General features: G+C 43.7%; 1 protein-coding gene across 1 annotated transcript; it reads right to left on the bottom strand.

Annotated features, from left to right (window-relative positions):
- Positions 1–224: 224 nt before the first annotated feature.
- LOC106571930 (collagen alpha-3(IX) chain) lies at positions 225–22813 on the bottom strand. Its single transcript, XM_014145500.2, has 32 exons — positions 22518–22813; positions 21017–21085; positions 19478–19513; positions 19304–19375; positions 18819–18872; positions 14611–14646; positions 14039–14062; positions 13766–13819; positions 13127–13180; positions 12661–12702; positions 12453–12509; positions 12149–12202; positions 11984–12037; positions 11736–11789; positions 11553–11606; positions 11355–11408; positions 11102–11155; positions 10928–10981; positions 10762–10815; positions 10432–10476; positions 9031–9084; positions 8850–8903; positions 5462–5515; positions 5288–5359; positions 4689–4724; positions 4197–4241; positions 4061–4093; positions 2554–2700; positions 2342–2396; positions 2023–2205; positions 1706–1783; positions 225–1467 (listed from the first exon to the last, which is right to left on the bottom strand). Exons 1-32 carry the CDS (start codon positions 22581–22583, stop codon positions 1283–1285), a joined length of 2037 nt encoding a protein of 678 aa, XP_014000975.1. The 5' UTR covers positions 22584–22813; the 3' UTR covers positions 225–1282.
- Between the last annotated feature and the right edge of the window lie 1041 nt (positions 22814–23854).

Below are 23854 nucleotides of genomic sequence, written 5' to 3'. Positions count from 1 at the left end.
TTAGGGGCTTCATAGCAAAGGGGGTGAATACATATGCACACACCACTTTTCTGTTTAAACAAGTTATTTTTTCATTTCACCAATTTGGACTATTTTGTGTATGACCATTACATGAAATCCAAATAAAAATCAATTTAAATTACAGGTTGTAATGCAACAAAATAGGGAAAATGCCAAGGGGGATGAATACTTTTGCAAGGCACTGTGTGTAGAAAAGAGTAATGTTTTACTGAAAAGTGGCTTTATTTGTTATTTCTTACAACATGGTGCTGTAGCATCTTACTGTACATACAACAGTCACCCACAAATAATAAATAGTATTTAAAGTCATGTATATTTAATAGTTACAGCACCGGTATATAGTGGATGTGGTCATTGCAAAATTAAAAAGATAAAGAACACAAATTGTGTTATTCTACAATTACAATTTCTAATGCATCCACAACTGTATTTATTTTCAAAACATATTGGAAGGGGAGATTTTAAAATCAAACATGTAATCATGAAAAGTGAAACGAATTAAAAAAAAACTTTACAAACTGATTAAAAAAAAACCCGAATCTATCAAGAGTTGGAAGATACTGTGGTTGCATCAATATACAAAATATCTGGGCACTTAGGTTTCTTCATTGCCTGTTGCGGTACACACAAAGCGCCTTGGCAGTCTTCACTTTGCTCACTGGCACATATCTTCCTATTTTACATTTCGTAAGCTTGTCTTGTGAGGTAACACCCGCGGTCTATGCAGAAAGGACCTTGACACATACATATTCACTGCAAGGACAATCACGGTTGTAGTGTTTTGGAGACTTATCTTCCATAGGGGGATATGTGACGCAAGATGTTTAGGGAGTGAAAGAACATAAGTACATACTTTTACACACATAAATGATTTTGAAAAATAATGGCCCATAAGCACTTTTCCAGTAAAAGTTGTTTTTCAGTTGTTTAAATTCTCTTTTGATGGTATTTGGAGCAATGCTGGTGTTTTCTAGCTCTCCTGTCAAATGTTTACTCAGCTTTGTCCACTTCATGGATGGGTGGAGTCTAGATTTTTAGTCTCAGTTCGTTTCTTTGTTTTCCCAAACTGCTGTTTTCCTTCTTTTAACACTCTTGGGATGTTCTTCAGTTCCTCAAAATAAATCTGTCGTTACTGTTCCCGTCTTGTTTTAAATACATTTAAAGAGGACATTATGTGACTCGTCTCTCTCCTCTCCTCCATCTCTTCCTCATCTTTTCTCCTCCCAGGGGTGGCTAGTTCCGGGAATGAGGGAGGTAATGTTTAATGGTTCTTGGGATTGGAGGTTTTCCCATGGACATTTGCCCCCTGGCAGGCGGTAGTGTCGCAGATTCCTGGGGAGCCCGAGTGCCCGGTCCTTCCTGTCCTACCTGCCTCTCCGGGTTCTCCTGGATCTCCTGGGGATCCGTCACGCCCGTCTTTGACGATTCCAAATACTCCTGGAATTCCTTTGGGCACAGAAACAAGAGTGCAGGGAATGAGCCAAGTCTCCCAACAAGTACACACTAATCCAAACACACAGGGGAAACCTGCGTTACTCTTAAATAGAGGCTCAGATGTCCCACAAAGAAGGGGTTTGTGGTAAAAAGAGTCTACTGATACAACTCCCCTTCACTACCCATTAACTTGTATCATTCTAGCCCAAACCACACTCCCTGTGAATGCACGGTGTATAAACTGTCATACCTTGATCTCCTTGGTCTCCAATGCGCCCTTCGATGGCTTTTCCAATGGGTCCCTTGTCACCCTGTTCACCAAGATCACCTGTGGAAGAGACGGAAAACAATGTTACAAAAAAAAGGCAATCTATTGGCACTACTATGATAACTGTGCAATATGCCTAACATACTAGAGATGGTCACACCTGTACACTTCATATGAGACGTACAGTACGTTTTGTGCTGCAAAGTTACTATCTGTTAGTCCATTGCTCTGTGCTGATCACATAGGCGGTTTGAGCTGTATGTTTCTCGGCATGGCCCTGTGCATCTCCTGCTACTTACCTCTGGGACCGGGGTCTCCTAGGTCTCCAGGCAGCCCTCTGTAGCCAGGAGGTCCACGGGAGCCGGGGTGACCGATAGACCCAGTCTCGCCTGGCTTCCCTGGACGTCCGGCAATGCCGGGGCGACCCACTTGGCCAGGGGACAGGGGTCTTCTGAGGTTGGAAGCCAGCTTTGCAATCTGATCTGAGAGAGGCAGGACAGAGGAACAGAAATTTGCAAACATATTTTTGTCAAAAAGGAGTTAATGTCCCTTTTTGGTCATTTAAAGAAAGACAAGGACACTGCATCCTACAACCCTTTTGATCTCCAAAATCCTCACCATCAATCATAGATCCACACAATTCTCTGATGTGCTGTTCGCTTGCCAGTTTACCCTGAAAACAGAGGCAGAGGAGACACATTTGTTTCAGCAGGTGTCGTCAGTGACAGTTCAGTTGATCTGAGGCATTCTTGGTGCAGGGACACCAACTTGCCAAGTTTACATGGATCGAAGTACAGCATTAACCCTAGTTACTCAAAGAGTTTACTCACGGGAACACCAATCTTGCCCGCGATTCCGGACAGACCCTGTTCACCCTGAAAGCCCATGAGGCCTGGTTTCCCAGGAACCCCTCTGGCTCCGAGCTCTCCCTGTGGTCCCACCACGCCCTTGGGTCCCAGCTCTCCACGCTTCCCAGACTGTAAACGCACAAAAAAAACTAAATCAAATATACAGCTCTTGTGTTCACTTAGTAAATGTCAAACAGAGTTAAATTCAGTGGAGGTGTTCAGTTTTGATGGAAGAAAGTGTAGGTCTATTGCACTCTGTGGCAAAACTTAGAACTTCTCCAACATCTTGATCTGAGGGAATCAGACAGCTCAACTCTTTCTGGTTCAGTAGTTCATTTGAGATGACCCCAGAATAAGAAACAACCTGACTTATCAAAGAGCTTTGGAAAAGTAAGCACTGTAGTTGTGTGCTTCCTTGAGAACATCAGTGTGGAAGTGTACATATGTCTCATTTGATAATTCATTTAATGATCACAACAAATCCTAAGTGTGAGAGTTGCTGTAGCTAACAGCAGTTAGCGTTAGCGAGCAACATCAGTGCCTTGGCTGTAATTACATTAATTGTGAGGTAAACTGTGCTGCAGCTTAGCATGACTCCCTTCTCCCCTGTGGGGATGGCAGAGAGTGGGGATCGCAGAGAGTGGGCTAAGCAATCGTACGGCAGGCTAATTAATCCAGCTAATCCTGGAATGTGAGCTGGGATCCTGTACAATGAGTTAGTGTGTTGCAGTCTGGCCTGGGCACCAGCACTTAGTGCAAACACCAAATCTCTGGCAACACATCAGAGAGAAAAGATAGAGAGGGGAGAGAGACCATAATAAGGGAAAGAGCCGCTAAAGATGTGTGAGATAGTGGAAAAAGGGTCAATGATAGACTGGTCTAGTAAGCCCAACTAAGTAGGGTTTTTGACTGTACGCCTAGTGAATGTGATCTCAACTCTGTTGTGGTCGTTATCTAGAGGGACAAATCTGCCAGTAAAATATGTGTCAATGAATGGAGTTGGACCTAGGGCTCTATTCAATCAGATCCACTTTAGCTAGAGCTGTCAAATCCACAAGTGGCTCCCACTGCATGGAGTCGCAGTAACAGAAATCCCATACAGCCTTCTTTACAAGTTCAAACACTGGATTATGAGATGTAATCTACACCTCGATTTGGGTAATAGAAATCATACATCTTTTTTTAAATAATTTTTCCATTCGAGTGTTAATTATTTCTATGTAGCTTACACTTTCTCATTCTGGACTTCTACCTGGAGTGGGGCGGGTATGGCTTTGTGACAACGAGCAGCTGCTCACCGATTTGACTGCTCCAACACAGTTCCATCTCTGACACCACCAAAACATCCGCAATGCGGGTGTCTACTATCACCGGTTAACGCTTGATCTGATTGAATCTAGGCCCTAAACATATTGTGGTTGTCAAACATACATTCAACACTGACAAGGACTCACTCCACAGTTTGGATGAAGATAAAGAGATTACTCACCTCTCCTTTTTGGCCAACTGGACCAAATGGACCCTGAAAATGACAAATAAGACAAAAGAAATTGGATGACACATGTTTTCATGTTGATTGGATGTATATTCATTTAACTGAACTTAAAATATGAAAGATAACTTACAGGTTCTCCATTCTCCCCAGGCAAACCATCAGCTCCTGCCACACCCTGAACAGAAAACAAAATAAGCCTTTTTTGATGCCACTTAGTTAGTGGTTATCATTTTTCCTTTTGCTTTTCAAACCTGAGTGAATATTTGAATAACAATAATTGGGTGTGCATGGAAGCTTCCACAGAAATATCACATCCATCTTTGGTTATGTGCCTACAAAAGTAAAATATAACCCCGCAATATCTTCTGTAATGAGCCCATAAAACCATATTCCCACCTCTATAACCTTTCCCATTATCAATGGCAATGGCAAGATTCTCTCTAAACCCTTTATTAAAAAAATATATATATATATATTTAACTAGGCAAGAAGCAGGGTAACCCCATGAGCACACTGAATGAAGACAGTGGGAACGGGGTTTCTATGGTATTATAATTCTCAACTTAATTTGACCTTTGACCCCTACTGTAGGGAGCTACAAGTGTAGTACATGTGTACTTACCACGTCTCCTTTAGGGCCTGATGCTCCGACTGGACCCTGCAGGAGGAACAGAATGAGAGAGAGAGAGAGAGAGAGAGAGGACTGTTGAATAAAAGAGAGCCAGTGGTTGTGGAGACCAGTAGCAGAGCCCATGGCTCCATAGACGGCAGACTGTGTGCGTTGAGTGGGGGGGGGAGGCTGGATAAAGCCAGGCTCTGTTCTGCCCTCGGCTCCTGAACAGGACTCTTCTTTCTCACCTCTCTCCTGAGTACAGTACAGTACACAGCATTAGGGCTGGAGTGAGTAAGCCCACACTGTCCAGGTTATGAGGATACACTGCTCTGATCTAAATGGGTGTAGCAGGAGGAGCTATGTGTGTGCGTGTTTGTGTGCAGTCCAATATTGGGTCAGATGGTCAATAGCTGTAATCTGTCTTTAAAGGCATACTGTAGCTACAAATAAAATGCCTTGTTTATTCCCACAAGGACATCTGTGTGGTGAATAGCGATTCGTGGGCTTGGAAACCGATGGTGAAATGTTCAAATCCCCAGGGTGAACATCACTGTTGGTCACTTCTGCAGTCCTTGGCCAGCAAGCGTTCTGTTCGGGGTCACACTCACCCTCTCACCAAATCCGCCGCGGATTCCGGTTGGTCCGGGAAGGCCAGGGTCCCCCAGAGCCCCCTTTATTCCCTGTTGAACATGACATAGACACCATCAGAAGACCTCCAACACATGACACAGAATTTCATTCAGGGAATTTCCAGAAAGGATGTATCCCATCATACCACTGACCTGGAAGCCTTTGCTGCCCCGAACCCCGATGTTGCCCACTGGTCCGATGCCCCCCTGGGAAATATACAACATTATGTTAGCACAACAAGAAGTACATCAGGGCCTGCAGACACAGGAAGTACATCTCATCCGGACCTTTGACCTTTTGCCTTCCCTCATCCAATATGATCTGTTATTCAAACCTTACCTTTTTAAGAGACTCCAATAAAGAAGGACATGATTGTTTATAACTTGGTAAGAGGAGGATATTGCAGTTGCGCTTGAAGAAAGAGGCCCAAGAGTCATTGTTGATGTAGCGCAGGGTTTCCCACACTCGGTCCTGGGGCCCACCCTGGGTGTACGTTTTGTTTTTTTCCCTAGCACTACACAGTTGATTCAAATAATCAAAGCTTGACGATGAGTTGGTTATTTGAATCAGCTGTGTAGTGCTGGGGGCTAAAACCAGCCGTGGAGGGGGAGGGGCCCAGGACCCAGTCTGGGAAACCCTGGTGTTTTATATCCTGGCTGTATCCTGAATTCCCACCCTCTAGGGTTCTGATGGGGAACCAAAGACAAAATCCCCTCTGTGTCTCTGACCCTCTTTCATCCATACCTCTTTTATACACTCCTGTCTTCACCACCGCCTCCATCTAACTGGAGGAGAATATAGCTATATACAATTTATTACGTACGCCCCTCCAGTACCGAGTCGTACTCCGCTTTGCCTCCAGAACAGCCTGAATTTGTCAGGGCACGGAAACGTCGCTCAATTAGAACCAAGGGAAAACATTCCCGACACCATTATACCCCAGCCACCAGCCTGTACCGTTGACACCAGGCAGGATGGGGTCATGGACTCATGCAGCTTACGCCAAATCCTGACTCTGCCATCAGCATGACGCAACAGGAACCAGGATTAGTCGGACCAGGCGATGTCTTTCTACTTTTTCTAATATCTAGTGTTGGTGATCGCGTGCCCACTGGAGACGCTTCTTGTTTTTAGCTGATAGGAGTGGAACCCGGTGTGGTCGTCTGCTGTAATAGCCCATCCGTGACAAGGACCGATGACTTCCGAGATGCCATTCTGCACATCACTGTTGTACTGCGCTGTTATTTGCCTGTTTGTGGCTCGCCTGTTAGCTTGCACTATTCTTGCCATTCTCCTTTGACCTCTCATCAATAAGCTGCCACTGACTGGATGCTATTTGTTTGTCGCACCATTCTCAGTAGACCCTAGACACTGTTGTGCGTGAAAAGCCTAGGAGGCCGAACTTTTCTAAAATACAGTAACCGGCGAGCCTGGCACCGACGATTATACCATGCACTCGTTTTGCCCATTCAAAAGTTCAATCGAACAGTAAGTGAATGCCTCGACGCCTGTCTGCCTGCTTTATATAGCAAGCCATGGCCATGTGACTCACTGTCTGTAGGAGCAAAGCATTTTAGTGAACGGGATGGTGTACCTAATAAACTGGCCACCGTGTGTATATAGTGTGAATATACACTCCCCTCCGTATTTATTTGGACAGTGAAGCTAAAATATGTACATTTGGCTCTATACTCCAGCATTTTGGATTTGAGATCAAATCTTTCATATGAGGCAATAGTACAGAATGTCATCTTTTATTTGAGGGTATTTTCATACATATCTGTTTTACCGCTTACATTTACGTTTTAGTCTTATCCAGAGTGACTTACAGGATAAATGAGGGTTAAGTGTCCTTCTCAAAGCTCTGGGATTCGAACCAGAGAATCTCTTAACCGCCCCCCAAAATTCTAACCTCCCCTGTTATTAGTAATGATGCGATGCTAGCATTCTTTGTTCCTCTGTACCTTTCTCACTCATATTGTATGTTGCTATCCAACAGTCTCCTAGTTAATCACAACCGATTGTGTTTTATCATTTAACTAACAAGGGGAAGTATTCAAACAAACAACACGATGATGGATAAAATGTGTAACACCATCTTGTTTCACTTGCTAATGTCCACATGAAAACAATACAAGTAATCCAGGAAGTTATGACTTATCTTTTATGGGCAAGAAGCTTGGAACTGAAAATGAATGTCACACCCAAACTTTAGGGAAAGAGTTGAGTATTGTTGGCATAATGGGAGAGAATGAGAGAGCAGCAGACTCATCAGTAGGTAATGTGGTAATACACTACATGACCAAAAGAATGTGGACACCTGCTCGTCAAACATCTCATTCCAAAATCATGCTCTTCTGGGAAGGCTTCTACCTGATGTTGGAACATTGCTGCGGGGACTTCCTTCCATTCAGCGACAAGAGCATTAGTGAGGTCGGGCACTGATATTTCTCGATTAGGCCTGGCTCGCAGTCGGCGTTCCAATTCATCTCAAAGGTGTTTGATGGGGTTGAGGTCAGGGCTCTGTGCAGGCCAGTCAAGTTCTTCCAGACTGATCTCAACAAACCATTTCTATATGGACCTCGCCTTGGGTACGGGGGCATGGTCATGCTGAAACAGGAAAGGGCCTTTCCCAAACTGTTGCCACAAAGTTGGAAGCACAGAATCATCTAGAATGCCATTGTATGCTGTAGCGTTAAGATTTCCCTTCACTGGAACTAAGGGGCCTAGCCCGAACCTTGAGAAACAGCCCCAGACCATTATTCCTCCTCCACCAAACTTTACAGTTGGCACTATGCATTCAGGCAGGTAGTGATCTCCTGGCATCCGCCAAACCCAGATTCATCCGTCGGCCTACCAGAGAGTGAAGCGTGATTCATCACTCCAGAGACAGCGTTTCAACTGCTCCAGATACACAACTCCAGACGACACTTGGCATTGCGCATGGTGATCTTAGGCTTGTGTGCGACTGATCGGCCATGGAAACCCATTTCATGAAGCTCCTGACGAACAGTTCTTGTGCTGACGTTGCTTCCATCGGCAGTTTCCACTTCACAATAACAACACTTACAGTTGCCTGGGGAAACTCTGGCAGGGCAGAAATTTCACGCTCTGTTTTAACCATACTTTCTAACGGTCAGGAAAAACACTTCTGTTATGTTGACTACTATTCTGCTTGGTAATAAAACAAATTTAAAAAAAAATGTATTGTCACACACACCAGATAGGTGCAGTGAAATGTATTGTTTTACAACAAATTAAGGTTAAGTGCCTTGTTCAAGGTCACATCGACTGATTTTTCACCTTGTCGGCTCCAGGATTCAAACCAGTGACTTTTCTGTTACTGGCCCAACACTCTAACCAGTAAACTACCTACCGCCTTAGTACATGGCTCCCAACTGCTATCTCAACCGGTGGAGTACATGGCTACCCACTGCTATCTCAACCGGTGGAGTACATGGCTACCCACTGCTATCTCAACCGGTGGATGCTGCCACGTTTCCATGGATACGGTATTAAACTTTGACCTAGACTACTTACAGCCACTCCTCTGGGTCCCGCCTCGCCCCTCTCTCCTGGGATACCGATGTCGCCCTGTGGGAGGAGTCAGATGATGGTGCCGGCAGGTGAGACGAGATGATACACCACAACTGCAATGTAACAAAACAACACAGACACCCCCAAAATACCCTACTGCCCCAGAAGCCCATCAGATACATACAGGAATACCTGGCTCTCCAGACGGCCCTGCCTCTCCCATCTCTCCTGGGTCGCCCTGGGAAGGAAAGGGTTAACAGAAGGGTTATGTGGTGGCTTAACTTCACTGCCATTGGCTTAATGGTTCCTCTAATTGTATGATGTCATTTGTGGCACCACTGTGTGTATTTCCTCTGAAAGTGTGATGTCATTTGTGACTTTACTGTCTGTATGGTTCCAATGGGCACATTCTTGCCAGATCTTACAACACCTGCATAGGTATTTTAAGTATTAGCTAACCACATCATATGTTATAGCAATCTGGTTCCTGACGACACAGTTGATGAAGTGGCACGCAACCATTGGTTGATGTATGCAACGTCTGAGCCGGGAACCTTTGATTGTAATTGACATGACATAATTGGTGACATCACTGTCTGTATGGTTTATTATCTGATTGTATGATACCATTTGTGACGTCACTGGATGTGTGACATCACAGTACACATTTATGACATCACTGACTGTGACACCACTTGCTGTTTCTTTTGAGTCTGTATTCACGTAATAAGAATGAATCCCCCTTGACCACACCCACAAATTGGGGAAAACAAACATTCTTTCCATTTGAATCCTATTGTAAAAGAGAAGAAAAAAAAACATGCCCGAAAAGCTGTTGTGTTTTCCCCACAGGCGGCCAAGGCTGTGACGTTATATCTAATACCAACTGGGTCTATGATATCAGTTGTAATATTAGCTGTATGATTCCATCTTTTGTTTGCATAATATCATTGTGACATCAATGGCTTTATGACATCACTAAGAAAATAGCCTAGATTTACGTTGTTTTTACTTCGAAAACAAAAACACTTTTTGGAGTTCTCATATGCTTACAATGTTGTTTTGATTATTGCTTTTACAGTCGCTAAAATTACATTTGGTTGTGATAGTTGCAAAATGCCTATTTTGGATGCAGCAGTTGTGAGCTGAAATGCTATTGCTCATTGACACAGTCTGTAGCCATAGAGCCATTTTACTGGTTGAAATGAAGTTGTTGTATAATGCAGTTCATTTACAACGATGTCACAAACATTATATTAAGCAGGACATTCATACAAGCCCTACAATCCAATTAGAACCAAAAAGTAGTGTGAAATGCACTCATAAGCAACATGTAAATGGAGGCTTTTTTTGCTGGCCGTCTACGAGAACTCCCCCAATTTTTCCCCCACGGTGTGGAAATAGTGAATAGCCACTTAGGGTTTGACCATAGAATTACATATTAGAACTGCATAGCTTAATATGATCTCTGCGGTGGTAATAACTATGATATCCTTCTCTTTATGGCCCCATTGTATACATCATATCCGTGTCTTTATGAAATCACTGTCTTCATGACCTGGTTATGTATTGTTGTCATACTCACAACTCCTCCTGTGGCTCCCTTTGCGCCAGCCTTTCCTTGTAAACCCTGAAACACAGACATACAAACATGACTCTGGGGTAGTTTCCACTGTAGTACTATGATTATATGGGAAGGGCCTAGTAAACACACTGTGAGAGACTGAGTTAGATATGATTGTGTGATCATTAGAGTGTGTAAGAGAATCAGAGTGTGCAGGTTTAAGGGCATCTCCTAGTAGGATACAGTGGGACAGATAATGGCCCACTTTACACAGTGGGACGCTAGATAATGTCATGCTTTACACAGCAGCTACGGGCACGGGGAGGGAGACACACTGGGTTTGATACTCACAGGAAGGCCGTTGGGTCCTTTCTCACCGGGTACCCCATTCCGTCCGGCGTCACCCTGGCAACGCAGAGAAACACTGTCACTATGACATCAGCCACACCCACCGTGGGGCTCATGGGAAATGTCAGCAGAGCAGAGAGCATTTTGGGAGAAAAGGGCGCCACTTTACCTTCTCGCCATCCAGTCCCTGGGTGCCATCTTTCCCGTCTCTGCCAGGGATGCCCTGTGGAGGAGAGAAACACTCTGTTTGTCAGGGGTCTAAGATCTGCAATATCTGTTTTCATGAGAGATTTACATTTTATTAGGGATGTGTATTTTAAGAGATTTGTATTTTAAGACTTACAGGCTCCCCTTTGGGTCCTGCTCCCCCGGGAACTCCCTTTGGACCAATTTTGCCCTATTGAGAAATGACAAGGAACAATGTTACATTACCTGAACAGATCCTTTACAATCTCTTGTACTCACACCATTTACCATCACAGGACTGTTTAGTCTGCTATTTCATAAGAGATTAGAGTTGCCTGTAAATAGGATGTTCAGTCAGACATGCAAATATCAATACAAAAATGTACAGCATGTGTGTATTATTTACTCACAATCTCGCCCTTTGGCCCTCTAAATCCCTCTGGTCCTTTCTCTCCAACATCACCCTGGAATTGTCAAATGACACACACAGAGCTTTTTATTGATGGGACCAATGGCAGACACCTAACACAATGACATAAACACCAGTGCCGAAGTGAGGTACGAGTTATACACTACTCAACAGATAGTACAAACAAGGAGAGACTCACTGTCTTGCCAATGATGCCAGCAATACCAGGTTTGCCTCGGAAACCAGGTAAACCCTAAAAAGAAAATGAGAGAGAGACAGTAGATGCATTACAATCAGGGAAACTGACAGCGTTTCCACTGCAGCCTGTTGAAGTGCTGGTCTGTAAGTTCCAAACAAAGACAATCAGAGGCATGGTACTCACCCTGTCTCCTACTGCCCCCATCGGGCCCTGAAGTCCCCTCAAACCACGAGGACCCTGGGAAACAACACCACAGGATGGTTAAGAACCAATCAGAATCAATCACAACCATCATAAGAGTCAATCAGAACAATCAACACTGCATAGCATTCACACATCAGCCCCGGGGCAGAAAGTAACGGACAATCTAAACAAACAGGCAACAGATAAAAATGTCTGTGTTTTGAGCCACATTAGGTGACATCCCTCACCTGCAGGCCCACAGTGCCGGGAATACCTGGAGGACCAGATGGGCCAGCATAACCCTGGGAGAGACAACAGGACACACAGTTAACAATAGGTATTTCACATCTGGATATAACACTTCAGACTAGTAAACGTTTCTGCTCTCTGAGTTTCATTCTTGTTGACCTCACCTTCTCGCCGTCTTTCCCGAGCTCTCCCTTATCTCCTTTGTGTCCTGTGTGACCCTAAATGAAGAGAGAGAGAGAGAGAGGGGATGGGAGGAAAGACATGCAGAAGAAGCAAGGGAAACATATTTAGAGAGGGATGGCGAGAGATATAAAGAAAGACAAAGAAGGGTAGATCATGAGAATAGGAGAGATACAACAGTTAGTTTAGCTGTCATGTTCCTGGGGGAAACTGTCATTTGAAAAGCACACATTTCAGAGCTTTAAAAGGCACACTGAGTAAGGTAAAGCAACAATGTCCTGTACCCACCTTGAATCCAGGCATTCCTGGAGGGCCGGAGGGGCCAGGAGGGCAGATGGCAGGACACTATAAAGGGGAAAGACAACACTGCATTAGGCAAAGTCATGTAGTAAAAATAATGTCCCATTGCTGTTCAATGGTGTGCATAGCAATGCAGCACAGTACAGGGTTGATGTACTTAAATGTGTTGGGTCTGAAAAAACATCCTCACACTTACCAACAGATCTCCACTGCCATCAGGGAGAGCCCCAGGAAGACCCTTAAGAGAGGTAGAATGAAGAATGAAGTTCAGATTGATATATCATTATTTATTTATCCTTCATTTAACTAGGCAAGAACCAATTCTTATTTACAATGACGGCCTACCCCAGACGACGCCGGGCCAATTGTGTGCCACCCTATGGGACTCCCAATCACGGCCGGTTGTGATACAGCCTGGAATCGAACCAGGGTCTGTAGTGACGCCTCTAGCACTGAGATGCAGTGCCTTAGAGCGCTGCGCCACTCGGGAGCCCAAATGAACGTGTAACATTTCCATCTTTCTTTAAAGATTTCTTTAAAAATTCTTCTTTAAGCATTTCTTCACCCCACATCTGTGTGACCACGCATATCCATCCCTGACTGATGGCAGCAATAACAATGTCACTAAGGTGGAGAATCAACAGATAATGTTCTCTACTTACTGGGGGTCCGTCAGGGCCGGGAGGCCCAGCCAATCCTGCAAGACCCTCAGGGCCCTGGGAGAGAGGCAAAGGAACACACAGGTTAGAGTCAATCAATCAACGTGATTAATTTGCAAATAAACTGTTCCAAAATCACTGCATAGACTTACATTGTCCCATACCCTCATCATGTTAAAATAAAGGAAATCAAAACTGACTCTCCATTGCTGAACCTCTGACCAGCATCTCTGATATGAAGCTCAACTGAAATCATGCCTCATCAGGATCACTCCAATCAGTCCTAGTTCTCTATCCAGGGGCCTTTCCCTACTCCACTCCCCAGAGATGCGAACTGTTTATGAAGGTGTTTATGGGAAAACGATTGGATTGGAGAGACTTGTCTGTCTTGTCTGTCTCAGGGATCTCTAGTGTTGGTCCTGGAGTGATACTGCATCTGGTACTGCAGATTTTACTTGTCATTCAGTAGTTAAACATGAAACTTGCAAACTTGATTACTTCGTCATGAATTACCAGGGAGTCCACTAGATACCCAGTAGTGGCAGTCAAAGAGGTGATTAAGTGTAAGTGTATATTTCCCTGTTTTCTGTCTGTACATCTTTCTTAATCGGGATGAATTCATTATTTGGTCTTAACACTCACTGCTGGTCCCTGTGGCCCGATTCCGCCCGCAAGCCCATTGGCTCCTGGTGGCCCCTGGAAACAATAGAAATGGGTTGGGTGAGAGCACACACACACACGCAGCAGGCACGGACATACACAAACACATGCATAACTAGAAGAAGTCATATATAGACATGCAAAAATATCTACACACACACACACACACACACACACACACACACACACACACACACACACACACACACACACATAAAAGCAAAGTGAAAACTGGTTTTGATCATCTGTACTCACTGGAGCTCCCGGTCTCCCTCTGCCCTACGGAAGACAGGGAAAGGCATATTAAAACATACATACATACATACATACATACATACATACATACATACATACATACATACATACATACATACATACATACATACATACATACATACATACATACATACATACATACATACATACATACATACATACATACAAGACAACCTTTGAGCCATCGTGTCATAACAAGCTGATTTTATAATGGTTCAAATGTATAGGGGGAATTGAAGATGTGTGACAGTACACCGTATGCATACTGTGACAGACAGCTGTGTGTGTTTGTGTTATGTTATAACTGGGAACATTTGTATGTGTCTTATAGGTAGGGCCCAGCATTTTTCTTGACCATGTGACTCGACCAGGAAACTCTGGGCCCTAGTTATGGATTTAGCTGTTGACAGGTGAGTGTGTGTAATCAACAACATCTATATTTCTAGTGATCAGTCTGGTGTAATAGAGGTTATGAACATGGACCGGTGATAAATGCTACGTTGATATCTTATTGGGCATGTAACTGAGGTGGAAGATGAACTTGTACTTACAGGAGGTCCACCTGGCCCGGGAGGTCCAGCATCGCCCTGTAGTGACAAAGACACACAAACCCTCAGACAACTTCAACAGATACAATGGAACTAGGTGGCAACTAGATTAAAAACATGATATGCATGTTCTTGTGCCAGAACTGGGTTTCGAGGTCTTTGGGAGGGGATGACGTGTCAGCAGCGAGTCATGTATCAGTGAGCCAAAACTAGAGCAACTGCCTTGGTCCAAATAGGTGGGAAACAATCGAAATGATTACATTATTATAAAGATGATACAAATGTAAACTGCATACACTTTTCCTAAGCTGAAAAGTGCTGCAGTGACCTGATATGACCCATAACAAGAGTATAATAAAGATGCCCCCCACTCCCCTCTCCTTATCTTGTGCCCCTTTTCCTGTCCACTCTTTCACTCCCCCCTCCCTCCCTGTTTCCTCTCTCTTTCCCCTTGCCCCCCTCCTTTGCCTTGCAACCCCCCCTCCCTACACACACACACTCAACCCCACAACATTCCATCTCAGCTGTGATTGGACTGTTTGTGTGGTGTGAGGGAGAAAAAGACTCACAATGAGACTTAACACAGTGGTGTCATGGCAACCCACACTGCATTCCACACTGTTCCAGCTGACTTTATATTGGATGAGTGTAGACTAGACTGCTGCACTAACACACACACACACACACACACACACACACACACACACACACACACACACACACACACACACACACACACACACACACACACACACACACACACACACAGTTAGACACACGCACATACACTGTTGCACGCACTCAAGCACATAAATGCACGCACATACAGTGGGGGGGAAAAGTATTTGATCCCCTGCTGATTTTGTATGTTTGCCCACTGACAAAGAAATTATCAGTCTATAATTTTAATGGTAGGTTTATTTGAACAGTGAGAGACAGAATAACAACAAAAATATAGAGAAAAACGCATGTCAAAAATGTTCTAAATTGATTTTTATTTTAATGAGGGAAATAAGTATTTGACCCCCTCTCAATCAGAAAGATTTCTGGCTCCCAGGTGTCTTTTATACAGGTAATGAGCTGAGATTAGGAGCACACTCTTAAAGGGAGTGCTCCTAACCGCAGCTTGTTACCTGTATAAGAGACACCTGTCCACAGAAGCAATCAATCAATCAGATTCCAAACTCTCCACCATGGCCAAGACCAAAGAGCTCTCCAAGGATGTCAGGGACAAGATTGTAGACCTACACAAGGCTGGAATGGGCTACAAGACCATCACCAAGCAGCTTGGTGAGAAGGTGACAACATTTGGTGCGATTATTTGCAAATGGAAGAAACACAAAAGAACTGTCAATCTCCCTCGGCCTGGGGCTCCATGCAAGATCTCACCTCGTGGAGTTTCAATGATCATGAGAACGGTGAGGAATCAGCCCAGAACTACACGGGAGGATCTTGTCAATGATCTCAAGGCAGCTGGGACCATATTCACCAAGAAAACAATTGGTAACACACTACGCCGTGAAGGACTGAAATCCTGCAGCACCCGCAAGGTCCCCCTGCTGAAGAATACATATACATGCCCGTCTGAAGTTTGCCAATGAACATCTGAATGATTCCGAGGAAAACTGGTGAAAGTGTTGTGGTCAGATGAGACCAAAATGGAGCTCTTTGGCATCAGCTCAACTCGCCGTGTTTGGAGGAGGAGGAATGCTGCCTATGACCCTAAGAACACCATCTCCACCGTCAAACATGGAGGTGGAAACATTATGCTTTGGGGGTGTTCTTCTGCTAAGGGGACAGGACAACTTCACCGCATCATTTGACGGGGCCATGTACTGTCAAATCTTGGGTGAGAACCTCCTTCCCTCAGCCAGGGCATTGAAAATGGGTCGTGGATGGGTATTCCAGCATGACAATGACCCAAAACACACGGCCAAGGCAACAAAGGAGTGGCTCAAGAAGAAGCACATTAAGGTCCTGGAGTGGCCTAGCCAGTCTCCAGACCTTAATCCCATAGATAATCTGTGGAGGGAGCTGAAGGTTCGAGTTGCCAAACGTCAGCCTCGAAACCTTAATGACTTGGAGAAGATCTGCAAAGATGAGTGTGACAAAATCCCTCCTGAGATGTGTGCAAACCTGGTGGCCAACTACAAGAAACGTCTGACCTCTGTGATTGCCAACAAGGGTTTTGCCACCAAGTACTAAGTCATGTTTTGCAGAGGGGTCAAATACTTATTTCCCTCATTAAAATGCAAATCAATTTATAACATTTTTGACATGCGTTTTTCTGGATTTTTTTGTTGTTATTCTATCTCTCACTGTTCATATAAACCTACCATTAAAATTATAGACTGATCATTTCTTTGTAAGTGGGCAAACGTACAAAATCAGCAGGGGATCAAATACTTTTTCCCCCCACTGTATACAGTACACAGCACTTACGCCCGCATGCACCTGCACATGAGCACGTATCACACATGCACACACAGAGCCACACGTGTGCATGTCTCCTGTGATGTATGGGAATGTGTCGTGGTTTGTTTTCAGTTTTCATCCCTCTACTGTTATTCTCAGTATCTCTAGTAATTCTCTGTTTGATTTATTTTACAGCTATTTGAAGCTGTAAAATGTGAAAGTTACCACCAGCTTTTAAACAGCGATTTTGGTCCACCAGCTTCAAAAAGCTGTAAAAAAAACTATATTTTTTCTTATTGAAAATATATATTCACAGCGATTTCGATGGTGCAATTATTCTCTACATTATTCAGTGCTTGTTTTTTCACATAAACTGAAATTGAGCGAACGGTGTAGAATTTTAGCAACCAGTTTGACAACAGATGCTGCTCCGGCGGGAGAAATCAATAGGCGAATATCACAGCCAATCACAACACTGGCGGGTAAGTAATACTGTGAAACACACATCATTCCACTATTACAGCAGATATACTATAGACATTTTCTGAAATTACAATGCAAAAATTCTAAAGAATCCTCACCTTTAATAGTGAAAACATACAGTATCTTCCTCTAGTCTAAGCAGTAAAGACGGGTTATGTGTGTTGAAGAGCATCGGTGAACTTCATTATCTAGTGACTGTTTTGGGGAGGTGGTCGATATGTCTTGACAGCGAAAGGTATTTCCTTCCTGAAAATGTAGCAACTGTGTTTTGCTCTGAAAACAGCTTCAGCCCAAATTCCTTCCTCAGTGTGAGCAGGGGGAGGGAGAGAACGTCCAAGCTTGTCAACCTTCCATCCCATTAGTGCATGGATGTTAGCCAGGAAATAAACACTCACTTCCTGATTAGTGTGACTAATTAGTTGAATTGCAGAGGGCTGCCTCCATTTTGACAGCGGACCCATTTACTCCCTTCATTTACTCCCTTCATTTACTCCCTTCATTTACTCCCTTAAAGGACCCTTTTAACATCCTTTCATAGCTCGCATTTAATGCATGACTCCCAACACTTCATATCCAGTTCTGGGGGTGCTAGATAAAACCATTACGTTCTCCTGCGCTGTACTGCTTTCATGCCATCCTTCATATTCTCAGCGCTTCATCTTCCTCACAGGATAACTGTATTTATTTCCTCCTGCATCCAAGCCGCAGATCCCTCTACTTCCTATAGTCTTGGCCGGATTGGTGGGCAGCTGTGCGCATTCCAGGCGGGATTAGGAAAGCAGCGGTCAACGCTAGATAAATCTGACTCAGTGTCACCCTATCCCTCATTAAAAACATTCCCACAAAGGGCCAGAGCCAGCTCGACAAATCCGTCCCGACAGGGAGAAAACAGAGGCCTGAGTAGGTACTAGCTTTAGCCCACCAAAGTCTCTAGGAGCTCAATGTAACTAACCCCCTTTCTCTCTAATCTGTAGGGTCACACAGATAAGTATACACAGAGGACTGGATGGCACCTACCTCAGCCTAAGGTCATTCTAAGGTCACAACACCAGCTCTCTGGGTGGGTTTTCATAAGTTGAGCTAACTAAGGCACCTCAAATCGTTAATGCCTTTGTCACTCTGTACATACTGTGTGTGCGCGCACACCCGTGTATGTGTGTGAATGCATCTGTGTGTATGTGTGTGTTTTAGTGGCTGATTGATGAGGCCAAAGGGGCAGTCTTTAGTTAAAGATGTCATTAAAGTTAATGAGGCACATCCAGAGGCAAACAGCCATGCAGGAACCTTGGGGGACCGATAGGCACTTCACTTACCAACTCCCCTGGAGGACCGTCCTTCCCTGCAGGCCCATCAGCACCTGTCAATCCCTGAGGAAGAATCACAACATCATTGAAACATTATTAGACATTATATTGTGCTATTTATTACATATAAATTACTCTATTCAACTGTTTGAATAGATGGGAGACACATTTTATGGGATAATTCATTCAAGTTCTCTAACAAGAGGTAGCTATGAGCAAGTTGTTCACTGAATAGAGGACAGGTTACTCGTTCTGTATGCAGGCTGTTCAGTCCAAATCAGTCGACTCCAGGCAGTCAATTATACGATGAGATACAGTGAATATTGGGAAGCAGTCTAAGCAAGCGTCAAGGAGTACAGTTTGGTATCAATAGCCTCAAGCTACTGCATATCTAATAGGTGCATGCTGAGTTATCTACGACAGCAATTCAGGCAATCTCTTACGCATCAATAACAAGACCAGTGTGTGTGTGTGAGTTTCTACGGGTCACTTACGTCCACCCCTGGGAGGCCGGGCAGGCCTGGGTTCCCTGGTCCTCCTGCTGCCCCTGCTTTCCCCTTGGGTCCCTAAAACATTGGAACAGGTCTGTGTTAGAACAATCAAACACCCTACAAAATGTTATTGTTGATCTGTTGTTGTAAAAGTTTATGTTCTGTTGTTATACTCACAGCTTTCCCTGAAAGTCCAGCAGGGCCATCTTTGCCCTGTCAATCAAAAGAAACAACATAAGATTCCAAAAGGACACATATCTCAAACGCCTTTGATTTCAGTCTGGGAATTGGACAGATTTTTGGACATATCATGTCCTTAAATAACAAGTGATTAAGTTATATGTTAATACAAGTCCACAGTCACAAATGCCACTCAATTACTGTGAGTGTGTGTGTATGTGTGTTTAAAGACGAATAATACCATCTCAGCAGAAAGCTGTGAAATACGGACGTCCTTCTGGCCATTTTTTCACAAAAGGTCAATCAAAACACAAACTGAAATGAAACGCATCTAAAGCTATATGTTAAATGGCTACCAGTGATAGACAGACTGTGTGTATGAAGTGCTTTAACACACAGGAGGTTGTAGTTACCCTCTGCCCTAAATCTCCCAGTGGGCAATGGGGGAAAATAAACATTGCTAAAAGATTGAGCGGAACGGTCACATGATGAAAGCCTCAGGTTGGTTTGGACAGGGAGTAGGAGAAGGGAGGGGAGGGTGGCGAGGAAGGAGGTGTGAGGGGTAACTTTAGATGCTCTCGTATGGTTGGGGAATGCATGAATGAATGGGTCTTCTGTATGGCTGGCTGGCCTTCCAAACTGTGGTGAATTGACTTTACTCCACTAAAGCAACACAACTATTCAATCCCCAACATCTAAAGGTTTGATAGACATAAAATATCAAATGTATTGAATTTCTGTTATGATTAACATATCAAGTTATTGTAAGGTTTGAGACCATAGGCCTTAGGGTTTTTTTTTTTTTTGAGCACATAATCCTATTTCCCTTCTAACATATAGCACAAGTATGAACTTGATTTCTGGTTTAAGTTCAGACCTTTGGTTTTTCCCATTTCTATCATGATTGGCTCTGATGTGTCATCAAGTGCCCTCTGGCCAAAAAAAAGGCCAGAGTAAAGAGTGTTTAATGATGACTAAATACCTGTAAAGCAGGGTTAAGACTCTCAGTGGGAGGAGTCAATCTGTTATAAACTGGATAACTAGAGAACATTTGACCACAATTTGATTGCAAGACAGATACTAAAACACCACTATAGTCAATGATGGGAAATTGATACAACTGTGATTACAAATATAATATCAGTCATACTTGGATTTTCAATCCATTTGATTTCAGTTTGGTTGTTGTTAATCAGTAGGCTACAACTTCAATAAACTCTTTTTTTTTTTTTTTCCCCCCTTAAACATTGTAGAAATGTAAAAATGACTTTGATTATTATTAGGATTAAAGACAACACCTTCCCTATAAAAAGTTGGCATAAATCCTAATGTAGGTCTACATAAGTAAATGTTAAAATGTGTTTGACAAGCGAGTGCTAAAGTAACAAGTTACTTGATTGCCTCAGCCATGCTGACAACTTCATTCAGTAATTGGATAGCAAAACCCAGCTCTACTACACTCCACTACCTTACAGTGGTCTCAAAACCAATGAGAGAGAGACCCTCATGCTTCGGTGTCTGGGCTAGCTAACTCACGTCAGTACCATCCTTCCCTGCGGGTCCCGGGGGTCCCGGCGGCCCGACTGCTCCTCGTGGGCCGGGTCTCTACGACACAAAACCAAGACGTCAAAAATCAATACAAATATCCGCAAGACAGATAGGTATTATCATGTGATACATCTTTATAAATGATCTAAAATCAAGCTGCTTTATGTCCAAATGGGCATGGAAGGAATGTGCGCATTACGAATTAAAAAATAGACAGGATAAACCTTGTACCTAAAAAAAATATATATACAAAGTCTAAATGCTTGTTGTTGAAAGTTTTCCAATAATAGTGTGAACTGGTCGTGCGTCATCATTCAGAACGCTAAAGAAGTGGCCACATTTGTAGTCTTCTGGTTATATTATGTTATGAACTCAGACCATATACCATGGGTTTGACAAAACATTTATTTTTTCTGCTCTAATTACGTTGGTAACCAGTTTATAATAGCAATAAGGCACCTCGGGGTTTGTGGTCTATGGCAAATATACCACGGCTAAGGGCAGTGTCCAGGCACTCTGCTTTGCGTCGTGTGAAAGAACAGCCCTTAGCCGTGGTATATTGGCCATATACCCCCCCCCCCTCGGGCCTTATTGCTTATTATATTGCTTCGAATCTCCTAAGCAATAATCTGAAAGAAATTTAAAATACATTTCGATGATACCGTTCCAAGAATTTGTGAAAAACAATCAAATGTATCACAAAATATATGATGACAAAGCTATGCGCATGAAATAACCGTTATTCAACTGAGCTCTTGAGCGCAGAAATTACCCCAATTACGCACAGGCAGTGCAACTCATTTCTAGGGCCACAAACTAATAATTTAAGTGTAATAATATAATGAAAAATATAGTTTATTTAATTTCAGACTGGACTAATAAGCGTAGCTGTTTCCTAAAGCTTCCAAGGAGCACGGCTGAATGAACAAAGGTGTCATTGTGAACAGGCCACTGATCTTCAGGCTCTGCATTCTTTAGCCTCTACTCCATAACCCCTACTCCATAAACTCGCAAGTAAATTAAAAAAGGTAACTGAAAAGACATCCAGTCCTTCACGGACACCTGTGGATGATTAAATAAATAAATCACCTCATTGTTTCAATAACCCATTCAGAAATCAAATCGACACCTAGGCTACATACAACCTTGTAAAACAAGAAAGGCACTAACACGTAGGAAAAATTCGAAACCATCTAAATATAACCTATGTATTAAACTGGGTCAAAGGTTCATATCAAAATGGATCACAAATAGCCTATATATGACCACCTTGCAGTAAGCCTAATTATCATGGAAGGATTAGACTGACACATTTACACCCACAGCAGAACGCATAAACTATTAACTAAATGAGAACATCAGGCCAGTTGAGTGCCTACAAATTCTTCAGGCAGTTTACAAAGAAGCTATACAAACAGCAATTCCGAGCACAAGGTGGCGGATGAAAACATTAGGGATGGATAACGGGCGCACCAAAGCCATCGCTTACCTGGGCTGTAGATGATGCCAAAAGCTGGCACAGCAAAAGCAGCCCGAGAGCTGAGAATATAGACATGGCTTCCCGCTCGCCCCTCAAATCAGAATTGACGCAGAAAAAGTCAAACCCCGTTACCAGTCCTTATCGCTCGCTCTCCCCCCGGCTTCGTGAAGGACCCCTCCTTCACCTTATAGCGCGCGGCTCCTGAATGGCTTTCACCTTGATTCCAGATAAACCTGAGCCTCCAGCCGAGGGGGGCAGATCGCACTCTAGAGAGGGATGAGGGGAGTTGTGAGGTGAGGAACTGATGGAGGGGGGAGCGAGGTAGAGGTGCACGACTTCGGAGCCAGTAAAAGTGGGCGGTGCTATAACTTTCCTGCCAATCCATGGGGGCACTACTGCCCAATCCGAATCCTGAAGTTATAAGGTTGGTGAAAGCAGTATGGTGAAAGCTCCACTGGCTTAAAGATGACATGGATGGAGATACACCATATCTCTTTCACCCATCCAAATCATTCAGATCAAGTGCTACAGTAGGGTCGGTTTGGAATGGATGGGAGGTGAAATCAGAATTCTGGGAGGACCCTTCATTGGTCCACAACTAAGCTTCCCTTGCACCAACCTGCAACAATTTGTAAACTTCCCAGGCTGGACCAAGCCTACTTTGACTATATTCACCAGGGGACATTTTAACAGTATCCATGCCATTGCACTACACTGCTCCTCAACTGTTAGTATACAGTCGTGGCCAAAAGTTTTGAGAATGACACAAATATTAATTTCCACAGTTTGCTACTTTAGTGTCTTTAGATATTTTTGTCAGATGTTACTATGGAATACTGAAGTATAATTACAAGCATTTCATGTGTCAAAGGCTTTTATTGACAATTACATGAAGTTGATGCAGAATCAATATTTGCAGTGTTGACCCTTCTTTTTCAAGACCTCTGCAATCCGCCCTGGTGTAACAGTGTAGGTTCCGTCCCTCTCTTCGCCCCAACCCGGGCTCGAACCAGGGACCCAAGGGGAAAACCCTACTTCAAGTCTCAGAGCGAGTGACGTCACTGATTGAAATGCTATTAGCGCGCACCACCGCTAACTAACTAGCCATTTCACATCGGTTACACTGGCATGGTGTCAATTAACTTCTGGGCCACATCCTGACTGATGGCAGCCCATTCTTGCATAATCAATGCTTGGAGTTTGCCAGAATTTGTAGGTTTTTGTTTGTCCACCCGCCTCTTGAGGATTGACCACAAGTTCTCTGGGGAGTTTCCTGGCCATGGACCCAAGATACATGTTTTGTTCCCCGAGCCACTTAGTTATCACTTTTGCCTTATGGCAAGGTG

The sequence above is a fragment of the Salmo salar genome, chromosome ssa15 (assembly GCF_905237065.1).
Source record: "Salmo salar chromosome ssa15, Ssal_v3.1, whole genome shotgun sequence".
In the NCBI taxonomy this organism is placed as follows: domain Eukaryota; kingdom Metazoa; phylum Chordata; class Actinopteri; order Salmoniformes; family Salmonidae; genus Salmo; species Salmo salar.
This window is presented reverse-complemented; position numbering and strand designations above follow the sequence as displayed.